This window comes from Castanea sativa, chromosome 1, assembly GCF_040712315.1.
Source record: "Castanea sativa cultivar Marrone di Chiusa Pesio chromosome 1, ASM4071231v1".
In the NCBI taxonomy this organism is placed as follows: Eukaryota; Viridiplantae; Streptophyta; class Magnoliopsida; order Fagales; family Fagaceae; genus Castanea; species Castanea sativa.
The window spans coordinates 21,297,329-21,311,333 of NC_134013.1; the positions used below are offsets into that span (position 1 = coordinate 21,297,329).

The window sequence follows — 14,005 nt, forward strand, 5'->3', positions numbered from 1 at the left end:
AATCATATTAGGATCGGCACCCGATGCAATTAACCCCCACCCTCACTCATAATTTTTTTGTTTTTTGTTTTTACGCACTCAACCACACAGTGACCGGAATACTGATTACTGCCCATCATTTCGAGGAAAACTACGGAAAATACTGCCATTGGGGACTGGGGAGTGGTGTGTAATTCTTTGGTGAATTTTACCATTTGTGGCATTCTTCATGCAAATCCGAAAGCAGAATTCCCAAAAGGGTGTGTCTATTTCACACACTGTTACACAGACGTTGTGTTTTTATAATCACATTTTTTGTTATAAAAACTCAAGTGTGTTACACACAATTAATGTACATGAGTTTTTTCCTTTTCAGAAATTGATATATCGTCATTATTCTTCCGAAAAAAATAAAAAACTCTTGCCTCGGAATTCAACTGTGTAGAGATTAGATCACACTGGTTTGTCTTGTACTTATGTTACCAATTAGGAGCTATGAATCTTATGAGAAGGTGAGGGAAACGATGAAAATCATAATGACTTGCGCATTGACCTTATATATGGTGGTTCAATTCTTGTCAAGTCTATGTGGTTCAATTCTGGTAGATTAAGCAAGAAGGGAGCAATTAATAAGATTTAGACAAGGTAATGAAAAATTATTTTGTTTAAAATTTTTTTAAGTGCCGGTTGTTTGTTTTGGGTAAAATTGATTGATTGAACTTATTTATTTATTTTTTGTAATTAGTAATTTTTTTTTAATGGACTAATTTTTCTGGACTTGTATATTTTATTTTAAATCTTAGATCTATAAATTTTTTATAGCCTCTAAAAGAAGGAAAATATTAGAGTTACAAATTTTTTTATAAATTGCTTATATGGTTAGTGATTATTATTATGTAAAAAAGTTATGTAAGTAGTGGGCTCATATGCAAACCAATGAAAATATTTGCTACCTCAATAATTTATAAAAACGTTGCAAAAAAAAAAAAAAATTTGTGGTTATAGCATTATTTCAAAAAAGAATTAAAGATATTGTTAAATGGAAAAAAAAGTGATTTTATACCATAAAATTTGGGGGGGTAAGGGTGGCTCCGTCCCTGATGATATGCGTTACTTAATTACAGTTGAATTTGTTTGAAAACTTTTCCTGATTTCCTCATAAGGTGGACTCAAATAGTCAAATCCTTTTCTGACTTGCTAAACAAATTAAAAATGTGGAACTACCTACCAGTTTATGAAGAACATAATGTGTATCCGGATTTATTGTGAAAAACCATCTATTGTTATCTGATGGGAATCCAATCACTAAAACGATGCCAATATGGTTAACACAAAAAAAGGAGACAGAACATTCCATGGTAAGCATACAGTCAATCCAAAGTCTGGAGGAAAGCTTAGTAACATTCAAAATTTAATAAAATAGTTAAAATGCAAAACACACTCCTAAAATATCTGAGTCATTGAAATTTTACCCCTCAATATTGTAAAAGAAAAAAAAAGTATTTTAGTTATTGGAATTTTTATATTTTAAAATATTTATTAGATTTTTTCAAGTTATTTAATTATATGTAATAATAAAATGGACCATAACGTTGGGGGATAAAAATCAAAATTCTAAAACATTAAGGGTAATCCAAAGACATTGAAATTAAATTTTTGTGCATTGTAGCCTAATTTTTTAATTTTTTTTTAATTGGTACTTTAGCCTAATTAATAAACAAAAAAAAAATCGAAATTCATAAAATGTGCTAAGCACATGTAACTAAAACAACTTTATCTTTATCTTCCCACACAAACCTACTATCAGATACAGTTCATAAAGGATTGACACTCACTAGTCCTTTTACCACCATTGTTATCTCACAAAATCCTTATTACGTCACTAAAAGAAGGAAGAGAAGGAAAATATGAACTATATATTAAAAGAAACAAGAAGGCACTCTATGCAGTACTGAAAATGCAACACTAACTGACATGGGTGACTGGAATTACACCACCCTATTCTTCATGTACCCTTCTCTCTTTCTCATCCTCTTCTTCACCTCTCCTTGTTTTTTCTTTGCACTTTCCCACGAAAACCCCCAAGTCTCAATATCTTCGGTTCCAAGTCACACAAGAGATCATTTCTTCAATGAAAGCAAAAATGGCACTGGTTTAACTACCGTAAGTGATACAACTTTTGCAGTGAAAAAAAAAAAAACATTGGGTTCTAATGGGAAAAACAAAGATCTCCTTTTGTTGTCATTCCCTCTTCAGTACTTAAATTACATCAGTTTTGTTTTTGGAGTGAAAATATTGATGGTCCCATTCTTTTCAGTTATTCTTACCTTTCAAGTTACAAACAAAACAATAAATGAAGAAGATGTTCTTACTACCTTAGACTGGTTTCAATTATTTTGTTTTTTTATCACCGCACACCTTTGGTGCGATGGTAACTTCACAAATATAAGTGCTTGTAAGGCGTGGGAGGCAATGACCGGGTTTAAGTCTCCAAAAGAGAGCTTCACACACATATATACTTAAATTAGGCTAAAGTAAAATTCTATCTTGTATAAAAAAAATAATTTATTTTGTTTTGTTTATAATTTACAGTTGCATGAAATGAGTTATTCTTGGAGAATAGAAAAAGGATTGGCAAGAGCTCGAAGGGCGATAAAGGAGGCAGCTCGATCACGAAGCTATAGATCGAATTCTGAGGATGAGTTTGTTCCAAGAGGATCCATCTACATAAATCCTTATGCCTTTCATCAGTTAAGATTTTCTCCCTATTTTATTCATCTGATGATATCTTTATGTCATTGATTAGTTAGTGTGACATGAAATTCCCTGCCACCTCTTATCACTTGACTTTTGAGTTGTTGCATAATATACCGGAATTATCAAATTTCACCTCTCTTTTTTTCACAATAATTAAAATATAACATTGTGATAAAAGTAATATTACTTTCACATTAAAGCAGTTGAGTTAAATTATGAAAAAATTATAAGCTTAACAATAATTGATTTCCAAACTACAAATCCTCTCTCTCTCTCTCTCTCTCCCTCTCTCTCTCTCTCTCTCTCTCTCTCTCTCTCTCTCTCTCTCTCTCTCTCTCTCTCTCTCTCTGAGGGACTTGAAAGTCAAAAAGATATGCAGTGACTTTCTTGTTATTGTTGTTTTCCAAGATTCCAATTTATTAGACGGTCTCAAATGAATAAGAATAGAATCATCCATTAGTATTTAAAAAAGAAAAAGTAATATTATGATTACAAACTATTTTATAATATTTTTATAAATTATTAATATAACAAATTTTTACTTGTTCTAATCTTAACATACTATTAATATTACTTTTTTTACTTACTAATTATTATATACAGCATTAATAGCTTGTGATTTTATTTTATTTTTTTAACAAAAAAAATCAACATGAGTATTTAAGAACCTTAACTAGGAGTGCAGCATTATTAATCATAGCTAGTGGGGCAGCATGACCCTCAATTAACTTGGGATTGATTTTTTTTCGTACTTACCTAGCTGTGAGCTCTAGGCCTATTTTTCTTAGCCTACAATTTTTTGGCGGTGTATGTACTTGTAACTGGCAGGGATGATTTAATTCATGAATTACATTCTCACTTTGTGGAGAAGTTCTTTATGTACCTAGATGCGTCACAACCGTTAAGATTGTTTTATACGTAGATGTGTTTTAATTGACTTTAAGATCGACGATCTCCTGTCAGATCTTTAATAATGATTAAGCCTTGATGATGGTCAGTTAGCTTGCAGAACATTCAAGCAATCCTGATTTTCGATTATAGAGTTCTACACACTCTTAAATTTTCCTGAAAATGACACAGAAGCAGGGGCGGAGCTACGTTAATATAGCTCCCTCCTTGATTAAGGATGACAATGAGTGGGGCGGGTTTAAGAATAGGGTCTTCGTCTTCGCTTTGCAAGATTTTGTCTTGTTTCATTTCCGCCCCACCCCGTCCCGTATTACGAAGAAAACTTTTTCACCCCATCCCCACTCCTTAGAGCTCTGCGAAACCCCGCCGTATCCTGTAAAACTCTACTTTTTATTAATTTTTCCTACAACTAGTATAATTTATTTAATGAAACTTATTTTATTAATAAAAATATAGTGAAAATTACAACTAAATTTATCCCATCAAATCAAATCAATTTTTAGAAAAAAATTAAATAATATATCCAATTGTATAACAAGACAATCATAAATAAAAAATAAAAAAATCTCATAGTACATAACAAAATAAAGACAGAGAATCACATTGGGTAGAATAAAATAATCTAATATTGATATGTTTGTTTAATATAATAGGGTTTTAGGGTATAAAAAATTGACAATTATAACACTTAGCAATGCGGGGCGGGGCGGGGCGGAGTGGGTCTAAAAAGTCTAAACCCATCCCCGCCCCACCTCGTAGTACGGGGCTAAAATCTTGCCCCATCCCAGCCCCACCACCTTTGCGGGGCGGGGAAAACCTGCGCGGGACGAAGCAGGGAGGGGCGGGGAAAAATTGTCATCCCTATCCCTGATGGTCAGTTAGCTATATTGGCCCCCTCCCCAAAATTTTTTTTTTCTCCAACAACTATACTAGTAATAGGATATAGTGCTCCCAAAAAATTAGAATTGGCCCTTCCAATTATTTCTAAAATTTCTAATTAGTCCAATAGATTTTAAATTAGCCTCCTCAATTGTTGAAAACTTTATTACTTGTCCGCTCCAATTATTCCTAAGATTTATAGTTAATCCAAAAGATAATGACTAATAATTGACCTTTTCCATTGCCAAAAAATTTATAATTAATTCAATAAATAATAACTCACTCTCTAGCATCATTGACAACCCATTTCCCGACATAATTTCAATTTTTTTTTCATCTTTAGGTACCTACGAAGCTTTGTTGTAGTTGCTAATGTCAGCCCATTGCCCTATTTTCTTTCTTCTCAACACAAAAACTCCTATCTCAACCAAAATTATTAATCCATTTTTTTCATGGTGCAACATCATCTTCTTGACTCTTTAAAGAAGTGAATATGCAAGTGCATTTTCTCTTTTATCAATTATCATTGTTATTTTACCATTAGTATTATTTTTGTTTCTTTCTTCTGCCACTATGTGTGTGTTGATATGCATAAAGGTATTTAAGATTGTTTTGTTCACATTTTTGTATTGCTATCTTTATTTCATTAAAGATTGTTGGCATAATTTTGATGTGAACTGCTCTTTTATTGGATTTTTTTTTTTTTTGTATTTGTCTATAATAAACTATATAATTTTTGTATGTTCATTAATATTTAAGAATATAACAATATATCAAAGTTAATAATTTTGTATTCAATATGATCTACAATACTACAATTTGGCCCCCCGAGTAAAATTTTCTGGCTACACCCCTGTACAGAAGTAATTGTTATTGTATGTGTCTTTATAGCTTGTGAAATCGTAAGATTACATCTTAAAGTTCTCGAACAATGGACCACTTAGATATAGAAAATTCCTAAATTTATTTTACAAAATGGAAAATATTAAAAAATTTATCAATTTTATAATAAGAAAGTTACAATTTACAATCTTTGCACAAAAAATAGCTACACTGTACCATTTAATGTTTAGTCCTAAATAATAACATTATAGACATAGCAAATTTTACAATGTTTTTCTGAATATTTAAAGTAGTAGATTATGATTAATGTAATACTTTTTTTACATGGGACTATTATTAATAATAGCTGTATTTTACCTTAATAATTATGAAAGTTGTGTATCTAGAACTATTGATTTATTAAAGTAATATGCATTGCATTGTATCAACGATATTAATAATGGATCTCTAATTACCACTGCGGGGTATAGTTTGATGGTAGGAGTTTTCAAATTATTATAGTTATTAAGTGGTTCAAGAAACAGCTCCAACAAGACCCTGGTAGTATACTTAGTATTACTCATTGCAATTACATGGCATGAGGTCAATGAGTCCACACCAAGGAAGTCAATACCGTACCGGAGGCTATACCGGTTTGGCCAGTGGTACGATATATTTCGGGTACCGGTCAATACCGGTATACCGTTTCGAATTTACCGCTATTTTTTACTATTTTATACAATATACAAAGTTATAATGATTTTTTTTATAAACATTTAGTTATAATGATTATTTTATTAGTATGTTTAATGTTTTATATAATAATATTTTATAGATAATCTAATACTCTTCAAAAAAAAAATTCTAATATAAACCACATTATTATTATTATTATTATTATTATTATTATTATTATTATTATTATTATTATTATTATTATTATTATTATTATTATTATTATTATTATTATTATTATTATTATTATTATTATTATTATTATTAATTGTAGTGTACTGTGTAGAGACTAAAGACCATTAAATCACCGGAACAACACTTCTTTACTATTATATTTTGTACTATTATATGTGAAATGTTTTACAGCTGTACAACACTTCTCTTTTTTGGGTAAACCAAACAGTTGTAAAACACTTAATTACTTAGTCTAGAAGTTCAGTTGTTCAAACAAAATGAACTGCTTCACAGCAGTGTTCAGCAAGAGAGAAAGAGAGAAAGAGGTGTTCGGTCAGAGCAGTGTTCGGTCAAAATAAACGACAGTGGCAAGGGAGAAAGAGGTGTACCGGCGACTGAGGAGTGGCGTTACAGACTCTCAGTACCAGATCGCCATTGAGGAGTGTTTGTTTGTTTGTTTTTTTGAGTTTATATATGTTGTAAATTTGGAATTTATATATGGTCACCGATTACCCTTTGCATTTTTCTTTCATTTTTCTCCTTTCTTTCTGCTGGGTTTTCTTTGGCTTGCTCAGATTTGCATTTTGTGTTTTGGCCCAGTATCCATTCACCGGCCGAAACATCCGGATTTCGCCGGTACATCCGGTATGCGGCCGGTACGGCCGGTATTTTTTCCGGTACGAAATAGGGATGTACTTGTACCGGTGCACTGGCCGGTACGGTATATACCGGTCGTACCGGCCGGTACGGTACGGTATCACCCACACTGGTCCACACTGAAAACTCTCTTTTTTCATTCGCAAAAAAGAAAAATAACAATAGATCTCTAATTGTTTGATGCATATGATCAGGAGCCATGCAGAGATGTTGAAACGGTTCAAAGTATGGCCATACAAGGAAGGAGAGTTGCCCATTTTTCACAGGGGGCCAATGACCAACATATACTCAACTGAAGGGCAATTCATGGATGAATTGGAAAGTGGGGAGAGTCCTTTTTTAGCTAACGACCCGAATGAGGCCACTGCATTTTATATTCCCGTTAGTATTACCAATATCATTGAATTCGTGTACAAGCCTCGCATTATATATACTCGTAAACCTCTACAAAAGGTTGTCAAGGACTACATGGAAGTCATATCAAAGAAACACCCGTATTGGAACAGAAGCGATGGAGCTGACCATTTTATGGTTTCTTGTCATGACTGGGTATGGTATTCATTTTCTGCTTTACATTGGAGGGAGCAATATTAGCCATGCATTCGTTGGATTTTCTTTAAGAAGTTTGAATAGGAGAAACATATCGTTAAAAATTACACAAATCTTAAAGAGTAGAATGCGTCATGTATTGTCTATGTTTTCATGCTTCACAAACTAGTGCAATTACTTTGTTAATTTTTTTTTTTTTCACTCTACCATTTAGAGTTTCTTTAGGAATGCTGCTGCTTAAGACGTGAATTTTAATAATTGGTTTAAGATATAATACTAACCATATTCCTCCCTCTGATATCTCAGGGACCAAAAATTTCATTTGATGACCGCAAGTTTTACAAACACTTCATTAGAGTTCTATGCAATGCCAACACTACTGAAGGCTTCGATCCAGCGAGAGATGCCTCCTTACCTGAAGTTAAAATCGCATCTGGAAACCTGAATCCACCAAGCTTCAGCCAGCCCCTAAACAATCGTTCAATTTTAGCCTTTTTCGCAGGTGGCGAGCACGGGTTTGTAAGGAAAATACTACTTAGGTACTGGAAAGACAATGACCCAGATATCCAAGTGCATGAGTATCTCCCTAAAAACTTAAATTACTTCGAGTTAATGGGTCAAAGCAAGTTTTGCCTGTGCCCTAGTGGGTATGAAGTTGCAAGCCCTAGAGTTGTTGAGTCTATATTTGCAGAATGTGTCCCCGTGCTAATATCCGATGGTTATGTGCCACCATTTAGTGATGTTCTTGATTGGAGCCAATTTTCTATTCAAATTCCAGTTGCAAAGATACCAGAAATCAAGAAAATCTTGCAAGGAATTTCGGAGGATGAGTTTTTAGAGAAGCGAAAGCGGGTTATCCAGGTGCATCGACATTTTGTGATCAATAGGCCTGCTAAACCATATGATTTATTGCACATGGTGATGCATTCAGTGTGGCTCAGGAGGCTAAACATAAGGCTGCCACTGTATAATGCTTCAATTAATTAAGGTTGTATACTTCCATGAAATCATATATCCTCCATTTAAATGGTCTCAAGATTTCTTTTCATCAACTAGAATAAAAATTCTTCCAAAGCATAAGCATCAAATATATTTCATTCCACATCTTATATAATGCCATGTATTTTTAATACACACCATGCCGGATTCTCTTATTCTGATTAAACAGCATGTAAAAGCAAATTTTTATGACACTATATAAAGGCAGGCAATGGAAGCATGCTGCATTATTCAAGGTGTGATGGGATCCATATATAGTCATGTGTTTTAACATAATTAGGGCCTGATTGGCAGGAGAATTTTTGTTTTTGTTTTCAAAACAGTATAAAAACAATTTTCAAAAAATTGAACTTGAAACTAGTTTTCAGATAATAATTTTTATATTTTACGTGTTTGGCTCCCATATTTAAGAACAATTTTCAAAATATTAAAAACAATAATTATTATTTGGGAGACCATTTCTATTTTTGAGATTTTAAAAAAAAAAACTTACAAAAAGTAACGTGTAACATTTGTAGATTTTTTTTTTTGTGGATAATGATAAAGGAATAGAGCTCACCATTTTTTTTAATGATAAGTTTTAAATTTGAAGTGTGAGAATTCTTTTTGTGATAAAAATAAACTCCTAAATTTAAGAGATAAAAGAGTGTGGACAAATATGTGGGGTCCACTATTTTCAATTTATTTACAACTATGTCATTAAAAATATTTTCTGTATCCTAAAAACACTCTCTAAGTTGTTTTCAAAATCCTGTTTTAAATTAGGAAAACAGGATATAGTTTTTTGAAAACTGTATTTAAGAAATATTAGCCAAACAATAAATTCAAGTGTGAAACCCATCATTTTTGGATTGCAAAAAAAAAACTATATTTAAATAATCTTACCAAATAACCCCTTAGCTTTTGCTAATCTACTTTTTAAAGACCATTCTCATCCAACAAAATCCAAATACTTAGAAAGTCTTAATATTACAACATCCTCAGCTGAGCAAGAATAAGAAATTGATGAATGATAAAGCATAGCTTGAAGCTTGAATACTTTAACGGTCCATTTGGTTGGAGGGGTAGAAAAGTGGGAGGATAAAAAATAGTGGAAGAATGGTAAAGTGGGAGGATAGAAAATATTTTAATTTGCCTCCTCTTTGTTTGATTGGGAGTGGAAAATGTGAGTTTGTATAAATTTACGCATATACCCTTATTAAAAAATGATGCTCAATTAAAACCAAAAAAGTGATAAACAACTAAAAAAATCAATCACCTAAATTTATTTAAAAAATAAAAAGCATGTCCAGAAAAAAAAATCACATCTAAACAAAAAAAAAACACACACACACACACACACACAAAAGAAAGCAAAAAAAGAATATGAGCACTAGACAAGCCTGCCCAATTAAAAAAAGAAAGAAGCAGAAGAAAACACAAAAGAAAGCAAAAAAACAAAAAACAAAACAAAAAAAGAAAAGAAAAAAGAAGAATATGAGCACTGGACAAGCCTGTCCAATAAAAAAAAAAAGAAAAAAAAAGAAAGAAGTAGAAGAAGCAACGTGCATGAGGAAGAAAAAAAAAAAAAAGTAGAAGAAGCAATGTCCGGAGGAAGGAAAAAAAAGATTGTGAAGAAGAGGGCATTTTTATCTAAAAATGATCAATTTCTCCCTTCAGTTTTCTCTCTATTTTGGATAGAAAACTTTTTGGTGGACCTGGAAAGAAAACACATGAGTCCCACCATTTATTTTCTTTCCTCCTTACCCAACCAAACACTTTACAAAAAAGTTTTCCTTCTCATTTTCTCTCAAAAATTTTCTATCCACCATATTTCACCTTCTAACAAACACACCCTAAGAGAAAAAGAGAGATGCAGCTATAGTGGCTGTCAAAACATAACTAGTAAAACAACACCAATTTTTTTAATACGAAGGATACGTACAAACAAATTAATCTAAGCCAACTGCTAAAATCAGACTACTATAATCAATAGTTCGAATACTCTGCATTACCCTGATACCCATTCAATTTTTTGGTTTTCCAGTTCAATCTTACATAAGCTATAATAATATTGCATATTGGAAAATAGATTTTGCAGTCATTTTAACACTAAAGTATTGACATAAATCATGTCATTTGTAAACTGAATTCAGCTTTTGATCCTTTTTTTTTATATATACAAGATAAAATTCTACTCTAGCCTAATCTAAATGTATATGTGTGTGAAGCTCCCTTTTGGAGACTTGAACCCCGGCCCTCGCCTTCCACAAGTATAAGTGTTTGTAGAGTGTGGAGGGCAAGGGCTCTTGTAGAGTAACTATCGCACCAAGGGTGTGTGGTGGTTCAGCTTTTGATCCTTAAACACCAAGAGCCTTCAAATATTTCCTACAAAGACGTCCACAATCTCTCTCCTTATTGTAAGTAATAACTATTGAATTTATCAACAACAAAAAAAAACTTTAGATCTTCAAAAAATACTAGCAAAAGACACTTGTATGTCAAACGGTAGCTCTTCCCAACAATTATCAGTATTTTAGGCATAATTTGTTAATAATTGTATATTATTCTTTTTTTTTTTTTTTTTTTTTTATACATGATAGAATTTCTACTCTAGCCTAATCTAAGTGTATATGTGTGTGAAGCTCCCTCCTGAAGATTTGAACCCAGGCCCTTGCCCCCCACACTCTACAAACATTTATACCTATAGAGTGACCATTGCACCAAGGGTATACGGTGGTAATTGTATATTATTCAATTGTGTCACAAGTTTGTGTAAAAAGAATTTTTATAGTCACAACTCACACTCAAAAGTAATTATGAGTAATATGTAAGTAAGATGAACATTAATTGTACAAGTAATGAGCTTGAGCCTACTTATAGGCTATTCTAACTTGCACTTTAACAACCCCCTTGAACTCGATCAAGACGGGTTACAAGAAGCCAACTTGAATTTGGATATAAAATCATTCACAATCTGCTATCTTAACTCTACTAAACAACAAGTTATTATCTACAAGAAGTTAACTCTACTCCTCTAATAAGACTATCCATTTTCGCCATTTGGATCAAAGAGGTGAGCACTTCAAAACAAGGTTGAAACAAAAATGAGGACAATGTATCTCCTTGTTGAAGTCCTGGTGTCGGAATGATATATAGTTCTTCGACACTCCATTGATCAATAAGGAATATGATAAGTTAGACAAAATATAGCTCAATCAATTTAGATATTGATGATACCGAAAAAATCACCAGTAAGCTGCAAGCACTCCTCAAACCAAAGCAACACCTGCAAAAAGAAAATAGGGAACCTAAAAGAGAGCACCGGTGTGGTGCCGGCCAAAAACCCTCCGAAGGTCAAGTTAGAGTCTTTTTTTTACAACCTTAGAGTGTCAGAGTCGAGATAATTATGCGTACCTTGATGTTAGGGTTTTTGGGGTATTTATATTGGTGTAGGGTTATCATTCCTGCCTTGGTCAGGAAACCTTTTCCTTTTAGGATAGTACTTCTTTTTACTCTCCATTTCTTCTTGAACTCTTTTCCATATAGGAGTCTTTTTATTATGGTCAAACGTGTAACTCAAGAACTCCCGGTGTGCACGCTTGTGTGGAGATAAAGCAAAACTACGTCAAACATATCGTGTAACGTATAATTAAGAATTTATGACAACTAATCATACTGGACAGATACCAAATATTGGATCCGTCCGATGTGTATCCTTGCGATATCAATCCGTCGACCACACTCCGTCGTTCTTCTTAAAGAAAGATCTGTCTCATACTTTTATCCTCTTCAGTTGCCCCCTCACTCCTTGAATCCGTCGCTAAATACCAGACGGATTCATGGAGTGGCAATCGTCCTTATGGCAACCTATTGAGACATGACGGTCCAGGCTTATTTATGACGAAGGACACGTGGCCAATATTTATGACGAAGGACACGTGGCCCTTATTGATTTGCTGTTCCCTGAAACAAGGTGTCCCTTCGTATTCTGTGTCCTTCTTTCTATAAAAGCCTGCCTTTTCTTCCATCATTCTCATCCTCCTATAAAAGATTTGCAATCAGAGCGCATCCGTCATTTATATTGTGCATTCGTGCCGTCCTGTTAGACTATCCGTCACTTCATATCTGCTCGATCTCGATCCGGTATATGCTCTGAACCCTTCTTTTTCTTTTTTCTTTTTCTTTTTTTATGTACACTTTCTGTAGATCCGTCAGTGTCTTAGGCTATACCGTCATATATGTAGGTAATGTCTAGTGCGTCGAGTAATCAATCGTTTGTCCGCGACGGGGTGGGCTACGATGAGGGATTCCCGTCAGGTCAAAGAGATCCTGACACTTCAAGTGAAGAAAGGAATCCATCCTCTACCTCTCCTTCCCTAAATGACGAAGGTTTGGAGACTAATAGTTCAGAGTCGTCAAGTGATAACTTAGATGGTGTCGATCCCCCCGTTCAATCTGTGATCGATCCAGACGGTCTTAGAGAGTTCGTCATGCTACAGCTATGGACGGTCAATGATTTTAGGTCCACAATCACAGAATCCCATTTCAAAACACTTAGGGCCAAGTATCAAATTCCTGACAGCATCCGTCTCCGTCTCCCCCACAAGTCTGAGAAATGTTACTACAGGGGGGTCGACGGTGTTGGGGTCTATGAGCAAGCACTGAAGGCAGGGCTCAGATTCCCTTTGAGTTCTCTCCACTATCGACTGCTTCAATATCTTGGCCTATCATTCACTCAAATCTCCCCAAACGCCTGGAGGGTTTTTATAGGCGTGGAGGTCTTGTACGGGGCTATGTCCAACGGTGCACGAAGGTTGACGGTGGAAGAATTCTTCCACTGTTACTGTCCTACGGAGATCACTAAGTCAAAAGGAATGTACAGTTTCGTAGCTAGGAGCCCGTTGTTGAGGCTTGTCTGTGATACACCCGACTCCAATAGGGACTGGAAGAGTAGGTATTTTTTCTTGGAAAGGGACGAATGGATGTGTCGTCCAAGGGATGACACATATATGCCCGTCGACACCACATGGGGCATAATGCCTCCGTCGGGTATGCAATTACTTTTAGCTCCCGTCCATTTAAACATTTGATTTTGTTTGGAAGTTAGTCTAACCGTCTTTTTTGTAGCTCGGGACCGTCCACAAGTTACTTTAGAGGAGTGGAGCTTCCTGGAGAAAATTTTCAACAAGACGAAGCTTGAGGAAAGGACGTGGGCTCAACTAGTCACCCTCGACACACTCCATTGGTATTGTGATGGCCCTGAACCCACTTCTACCGCCCGTCGCTACGACAACAGAGTTCGCAAACGTAAGCCCGTCATAAACTCTTTCCGTCTTTTTTACTTATGCTTTTCTAACACTTCACATCCGTCTTTGATGTGCAGAAATGGACGCTACCAAGAGAAGAGCCTTCATCAAGCAACAAGCAGCGAAGAAGAAGCAAGAGGTCGGTTAAGCTAAGGGGACGGTTCCATCCGTTCCATCAAAACGAGATCAACCGGAGAAGATGGACCGTCTGCCGAAGAAACAGAAGACCACCCCAGAGCTCGTCGTAGCGTTAGAGG

At 34.4% G+C, this 14,005-nt stretch overlaps 1 protein-coding gene across 1 annotated transcript; it reads left to right on the plus strand.

Moving 5' to 3' along the window:
• The first annotated feature begins 2,601 nt into the window (after positions 1-2,601).
• LOC142622506 (putative glycosyltransferase At5g11130) lies at positions 2,602-8,448 on the plus strand. Its single transcript, XM_075795991.1, has 3 exons — positions 2,602-2,729; positions 7,107-7,461; positions 7,768-8,448. The coding sequence occupies exons 2-3, from the start codon at positions 7,120-7,122 to the stop codon at positions 8,446-8,448; spliced, it is 1,023 nt and encodes a 340-aa protein (XP_075652106.1). The 5' UTR covers positions 2,602-2,729; positions 7,107-7,119.
• Positions 8,449-14,005: the final 5,557 nt, after the last annotated feature.